Raw genomic sequence first — 7799 nt, 5'->3', positions numbered from 1 at the left:
CCATACACGCCCAAGAAGCCAAGCAGGGTCACACAAAGATTCTTCGTCACATGCATCACGTCGATTGCGGAGCGGACCTCGAGGTCTTTCCAATAGGGCAGGTCCCAAAATATAGATTTCTTCTTCCACATGGGTGCGCGTCCGTCAACGTCATTCGGAACAGGTTGTCCACTAGGACCCTTTCCAAAGACCACCTTCAAATCCTTGACCATATCATGTACATCAGCACCAGTACGGTGGCGAGGCTTCGTCCGGTGATGCGCCTCACCTTTGAAATGCTTGCCTTTCTTTCTTACGGGATGCCTGCTCGGAAGAAATCGACGATGTCCCAGGTACACATTCTTATTAGCCAAATATATACTGTCGGTATCGTCCAAACAGTGTGTGCATGCGCGGTATCCCTTGTTTGTCTGTCCTAAAAGGTTAGTGAGAGCAGGCCAATCATTGATGGTCACGAACAGGAACGCCTTTAGGTCAAATTCTTCCCCCATGTGCTCATCCCACGCACGTACACCTGTTCCATTCCACAGTTGTAAGAGTTCTTCAACTAATGGCCTTAGGTACACATCAATGTCGTTGCCGGGTTGCTTAGGGCCTTGGATGAGCACTAGCATCATAATGAACTTCCGCTTCATGCACAACCAAGGAGGAAGGTTATACAAACATACAGTCACAGGCCAGGTGCTATGGTTGCTGCTCTGCTCCCCAAAAGGATTAATGCCATCTGCGCTTAGACCAAACCATACGCTCCTTGCGTCATCTGCAAACTCCTTCCCATACTTTCTTTTGATTTTTCTCCACTGCGACCCATCAGCGGGTACTCTCAACTTTCCATCTTTCTTACGGTCTTCTCTGTGCCATCGCATCGCCTTGGCATGCTCTTTGTTTGGAACAAACGTTTCAACCATGGTATTATAGGAGCATACCACATCACCTTGGCAGGAATCTTCTTCCTGGGGCGCCGGCCCTCGACATCACCAGGGTCATCGCGGCAGATCTTATAGCGCAATGCACCACATACCGGGCAAGCGTTCAAATCCTCATACTCACCGCGGTAGAGGATGCAATCATTAGGGCATGCATGTATCTTCTGCACTTCTAACCCTAGAGGGCAGACAGCCTTCTTTGCTTCGTACGTACTCTCGGGCAATTCGTTGTCCTTTGGAAGCATATCCTTTATCATTACCAGCAACTTTCCAAATCCCTTGTCAGATACACCATTCTCTGCCTTCCATTGCAGCAATTCCAGTGTGGTGCCCAGCTTTTTCTTGTCACCTACGCAATTCGGGTACAACAATTTTTTGTGATCCTCTAACATGCGCTGCAACTTCTTCTTCTCCAAATCACTTGCGCAGTTTCTCTTTGCATCGGCAATGGCCCGACCTAGATCATCAACGGGCTCATCTGATGCCTCTTCTTCAGCTTCTTCCCGCATTGCCGGCTCAGCTTCTTCCCGCATTACCGGCTCAGCTTCTTCCCCCATTGTTGTATCATCGTATTCAGGGAACCCATGGCCAGGATAGCTGTCGTTGTCCTCTTCTTCTTCATTGTCTTCCATCATAACCCCTCTTTCTCCGTGCTTGGTCCAAACATTATAATGGGGCATGAAACCGGACTTAAACAGGTGGACGTGAATGGTTCTTGACGTAGAGTAATTGTGACCATTCTTACAGCGAGCACATGGACAAGGCATAAAACCATCCGCCCGCTTGTTTGCCTCAGCCGCAAGCAGAAAAGTATGCACGCCCTCAACGAACTGGGGAGAGCATCGGTCATCGTACATCCATTGCCGGCTCATCTTCATTACACAACACCGAATAGACCAAATTAATACAAGTTCATACAATTAATACAAGTTCATACATAAAGTTCATACAACATTAAATGCAACAAACAAATAACTCTCTAGCTAAAGCATTTAAATGCAACAACAAATATGATCAAGATCGCAACTAAGGTAACAATGGATCCAACAGCATAATGATACCAAGCCTCACTATCGATGGCATATTTTCTAATCTTTCTAATCTTCAAGCACATTTTCTCCATCTTGATCTTGTGATCATCGACGACATCGGCAACATGCAACTCCAATTCCATCTTCTCCCCCTCAATTCTTTTCAATTTTTCTTTCAAGTACTCGTTTTCTCTTTCAACTAAATTTAACCTCTCGGCAATAGGGTCGGTTGGAATTTCCGGTTCACATACCTCCTAGAAAAAATTTCTATGTCAACTTGATGGGCATAATTTGTCATAAACACGAAATGCAACTAGTTTTAAAAGAGAATATACATACCACATCCGAATCATAACAAGGACTAGGGCCGACGGGGACGGATATCAAAACCATGGCACTATATGTATAACAAACAACGTACGGGTAAGATAATTATACGAGTAACTATATATCCAAATCACACAAACATCAATTTTTATATAAAATTTCGTGAACAAGAGGCTCACCACAAGGTGGTGCCGGCGACGGGACGGTGCGGGCGATCGACGGTGGCTACGATGGAGATTTAGAAGGCACTAAGTAAACCACACCTACATATGCAAACTAAGTGTTATTTTTGACCTCAAATTGCATATAAATCAAATACTAGCACATATATATATCCTCCCAAATTACTAAACTCACAAATTAATCACTATATAAACCAATGCAAGAGCTAATCTAGCAATGAGAGATGAAAGGACAAAGTTGCTAACCTTTGTGATCATTTGAATGGATGAGGGCCTTCAAATCTTGACAAATTTTGGGCAAATTTTGTGACGAACTCGAGAGGAAGAAGGGAAGAACAGAGGAGAGGGAGAGGGGAAAGGGGGAAGAACAGAGTGCTGGTGGACGAAGGGTTTATATAGGACGACCTTTAGTACCGGTTCGTGGCACGAACCGGTACTAAAGGGGCTGGAGGGGCCCCAGTCTGACAACATCCTGCCACCACTCTCATTAGTACCGGTTCGTGGCACGAACCGGTGCTAAAGGTTCGCCACCAACCGGTACTAATGAAAGCGGCCCGGCTAGCCGTTGGAACCGGCACTAATGTATACATTAGTGCCGGCTCAAATACAAACCGGCACTAATGTGCTTCACGTTTGACCCTTTTTCTACTAGTGTGAACTCCTAGCACCAGCTCGCATGCGAGCAATTCAAGAGGAATTGGCGGCATTCTTTCTTGACCACGTGATCGCTGAAGACGGAGAATACTATGTGGACCATGAGTCCGTATGCTTATATTTGTAAGAGATAATTATTGTATATATCTAGCCGGTAGTGTCGGATAGATATACGAGAACTTGTTGTTCGACCAATCTCTCGGAGAAGGAGAGGTGTTCGATATCACTTCTCTCTGTATGCATATATGTTCATAACGATCTTCTGTTTCCTTCGTTTGCTTACAAGCTAGCTAGCGTGTCTAGTCCTCTCTATACGTATGTATAGTACGTAGCGTCGACCAAGCACGGACATAAGAGAGGACACTTCTCTCTATTAATTATAGCTAGTTAACACAATATATGAAACACCTAAATTAACCCCCCAAAACCCCCAAACCCCCCCCCCCCCTCTCCTTTAAAAAAACAAAAACCCCAGGCACAGAAATGCTGACGCGTGGATGCCTATTGGTCCCGGTTGATGCCACCAACCGGGACCAAAGGGTCTCCTGCCTGGGCTCCGCGCACAGGCCACGTGGAGGCCCATCTGTCCCGGTTCTGGATTGAACCGAGACTAAAGGGACAGGGCATTAGTACCGACCCTTTAGTCCCGGTTCAGGAACCGGGACAAAAGGCCCTTACGAACCGGACAACAGGCCCTTTTTCTACCAGTGACTCAAGGTTTGAGTTACAATCCTTGCTACACAACTCGACACCATTCAATGATGCACACTGAAAGAAATTCATATCATACTTCTTTACAGATCAGGTGTACACGGATGTTAAAAAACAAATATATGTGGCTTGTTGGTTTGGGAAAGATCGAGTCAGATGGAACAGATGTTGAAAAACAAATGTAAATGGGCCAAGACTGTAAAATTACCTACTGTATGGTTTTGAATTCGTGGAACTTGCTAGATGGGATTTAAGGTCTCTTTGCAACACAGACAAAATAGTAGAAACTTCATATGTCAAATCTGTGGAGTTTTTGCTTACAAAATCCTTCGGATTTAGGAATGGACTTATGATTCATGCATTTCTAGAGAAAGCTCAACATGACCTCTAGCAAAACATTGAGAATGATACTTTTTACGAAGTTACCGCTGTTGGGCAGCATGGTGAATCATTTAGCTAGCAACAAACTCAATCCTTTGGCTATCGTTGACATGTGAGGCATTGGGATCTCGTCTACCATTCTACCATGCATTTTTATGTTCTATTCTACCACTAATTCAGCCTCCAAATTTTGTATAAATTGCTGTCTTAAGCACCAACCGGTCCAAATTATCTATTCTCTGCTGTTTTTTTATCTAGAGAATTGTTGTCTGATATGCAGGCTTACAACTGATGGAAATCAACAATAGCTGTGATGATGTGACGACAACAGAGAGAGACACTGCCAAATAAAAACCCGACCACTTTATTCAAAGTAAAATGACAGAAATTTAAGTTCACAGATCCTCGAGCAAGTACAGTAATTTTTTTCGAGCAAGTATAGTAATAGTAAACATTATAATTTATTTTCACAATTTTACACAACCATAATGTACTGAGACATGTGCTTAGCTCTGGAGTGTAGTACTACTCTTCTGCTTGCTTTCCTATGTAGAAAATAAATTAGAGACCATGTCATTCATGAACAATCACTTAATCACTAAGAATTGCAAAACAAAATAAATTATAACAGCAGGGAGCCAAGGGAATGATATCTTGTGTGCCTTGATTTTTTTTAATCATTACTTGTATTAGTGGAGGTTTAAGAGTTAAATCTTTGTTACACAACTAGACGATATTCAGTGACGCACAATGAATAAAGATCCAAGGCCATACTTTTACAGATGTTCAAAAACAAATGGAAGTGGCTTTGCAGGTACAGTGGGCTAAGACTAAACTTGAAACTGGTTTGGGAAATTTGGAGCCAGACGGAAGGCAGCGTAGTGTTGGAACGCCAATGCTCTTGCAACACTATAATTGCTTGGTTGAGCAGCTCCCAATAGCTTTGTATTGTCAGAAGACATGCAGCTAAGCAAATCACATAACATGACAGAAATATTTGCGAGTTCTTCAAGTTAAAAAAGAGTTGGAACGCCAATGCTCTTGTAACAGTATCATTGCTTGGCTGAGCAGTTCCCAATAGCCTTGTATTGTCAGAAGACATGCAGCTTAAGAAATCACATAACCTGACAGAAATATTTGCGAGTTCCTCAAGTGACATAGGCTTACTATAGCTACCAACATAAAAACACTCGCAGGTTCACTAAAAGAACAATTATACACACTCTGAACATTATGTCACAGTTACCTTCTACCTTCTGAAAGCAACAGTATGCAGCCTTCTCAACAGACCACAAAGAACATGAGGCAGACAAAATCCCCGGCTCTCCTTTTCCACAAATCCAAGCCACAATTACCAAGTCACACGAAGGAAGCAACATAACTTTTTCATATTTCCAACGCACCACTATTGGAAGGAAATACCATGCCAATTCCCTGCTGCTATTCCAAACCCAGCAGCGTTACACTAGAGTAACATGGACAACCCGAACATTACACTACAGTATACTGATTACAAACGCATCAGATCATTCAGAAACAATGAAGAATCAATGAATATACCAACACACCACAATAAGATATCGACATGAGCAACACAGAAGAAATACCACAGAAAAATGATAAGAACAAGATCATATAAACTACTGAAGTATCGATACCACTTATAACATAGGTAAACAGATAGACCTCAAAACTATTTATTCAGAGCCAACTAGGGCAAATCTAGCCTGTAAGGACCAGGATCAAGCGATGAGTACGCCCTGACACACACAGTCCAGGTGGTCTCTTGATTATTTTGTGGATGACTCTTGCACCAACAACAGTAAGCCACACCTTGGTTGGTTCATTGAATCCATGGATCCTTTTTCTTCAATCCCTTCCTGAAGCCAAGTTCATCTCTCTAAGATCAGATGTAATCCACATGGGAGCTGGCCAGCTTGACCAAAGCTGAGGAGACAAAAGTTCCTCCATGGAGTAGAAATTATCCAAGTTCATTGTTCCCATATCAGGGTCGCTGTTCTTCAATCCCATTGTCCGCATCACATTATCGTCTGTAAAGTAGGCATGATTTGCCCTGAGAGTGGGATATTCTTTGGCAGTGAGACAAGGAGATTGATTATGTCCAAGAAACAGCACATGGTCAGGCAAGCTGTTTATGCTCTTAAGTTTACTTCCCAAAGGATCAAATCCATACATTATATATCCCGTAGTGTTCCAAAATACAGATGATCCAGGATCAGGATCAAAATTATACTGGTCAATGATTCTCCAAATAAGAAGCAGATCACCCGATGGAGCTTGAACAATGTACGTGTAGCCAATGCCATATATGGAGTCCATTCTTATAATCATCTCCATTGTGATGACAGGCCCACTGAAATCGAAAGCATGAAGTTCTCCGGTTGTAGTCACCGCATACAACAGACCATCCTTGTAAGTGCAGTCGCTATATCGTTCATGAGGTGGCAGCCAAGTCCAGTTATCATCACCTACTCTTGCAAAAGAGAGCTGACACTTTGGATTATGGATGAGCACGACGATGTAGCTTCCCGTGGATGTATCAGGGAACACAAACGCCTTATAGTGAAGTTTGTGGCGCAGCTTGTCAATAGCAAAGATAGACGGAGAGTAAGGACTGGCATCTGTCCCAGTATGCCATGAGTACTCATACTTATGGACAGCACCGTGCTCATCAAAGATGGGCTTCACCTGCTCGATGGTGATCACCGACGGAAGAGCAATCTGTTCACATGTGATGGGATTGACAAGGTGCATCTCAGATCTGTCATCAACAGTCACCAGCCAACCATGTGATGACCCGATCAGACACCTAGTGCGGATAGGTGGCTCCGGGAGGGTCAACTTGTAGGACCTCTTCTCTGTGAGGCTGTAGAGGCACGCAACGCTCTCACCAGCGGATTCGGTAGTGTAGAGGAGGCATGGCGTCTGGGGGCATTTGTACTGCGCAAGGCTTCGGAGGCTGATATACGCGGGGCGCCAAGAGGAGCAGACAGAGCCGGTACGCACAAGGTCAGGGATCTCAAGGGTGGCAAAGATACCCAACAAGATGTCCTGAGGCAGCTCCGGCATGTTGCCCACTGTCGTCTTTGTCAGTACTCACTACTCAGCCTTTGAAAAACTCTGAAGATTAGAGAGCACAAATATGTCCAGTGTCCAGCTTTGGCAGCCTCAAGTGTATTATGCTGGCGACACTACAGGATTCGATGGGGGCAAAGTATGTCTACAAAGAGCAGGAGCTTCGGCCAAACTGACGAATTTCTTCAGTGAAAGTTGGACAGAAGAACAGCAGGCTGCTTGCAATACTTGCAGATCACCACGACGCCGCCGCTCCTAATTAAAGTAGGTTAATTAGATCCGAGTCCACGAACGACACACACGCAGAATTAATGGACTGAAACTCGACAAAGATTCGGAGTTTTGGTTGGCAAGCAAGGTCATAAGGAAGAACACTAACCGGCGGCAGGCGAGACGAGGGGGTTAATCGGCCGGGAGATGGCAACGGCGAGCTGCAGGGTCAGATCGGTAGACAGTGAAGACGGAGATTCGCACCGTGTATAGGAGCAAGC

At 44.3% G+C, this 7799-nt stretch overlaps 1 protein-coding gene across 1 annotated transcript; it reads right to left on the bottom strand.

Moving 5' to 3' along the window:
• Nucleotides 1-6081: 6081 nt before the first annotated feature.
• On the bottom strand, nucleotides 6082-7503 carry LOC147983149 (F-box only protein 7-like). The gene has a single exon (XM_087542864.1). The coding sequence runs from the start codon at nucleotides 7300-7302 to the stop codon at nucleotides 6082-6084; it is 1221 nt and encodes a 406-aa protein (XP_087398990.1). The 5' UTR covers nucleotides 7303-7503.
• Between the last annotated feature and the right edge of the window lie 296 nt (nucleotides 7504-7799).

Source organism: Triticum urartu, chromosome 2A, assembly GCF_056163025.1.
Source record: "Triticum urartu cultivar PI428250 chromosome 2A, HENAU_Tu73, whole genome shotgun sequence".
In the NCBI taxonomy this organism is placed as follows: domain Eukaryota; kingdom Viridiplantae; phylum Streptophyta; class Magnoliopsida; order Poales; family Poaceae; genus Triticum; species Triticum urartu.
Note: the sequence above shows the minus strand (reverse complement) of the source record. Positions and strands in the feature narration are given on the sequence as shown.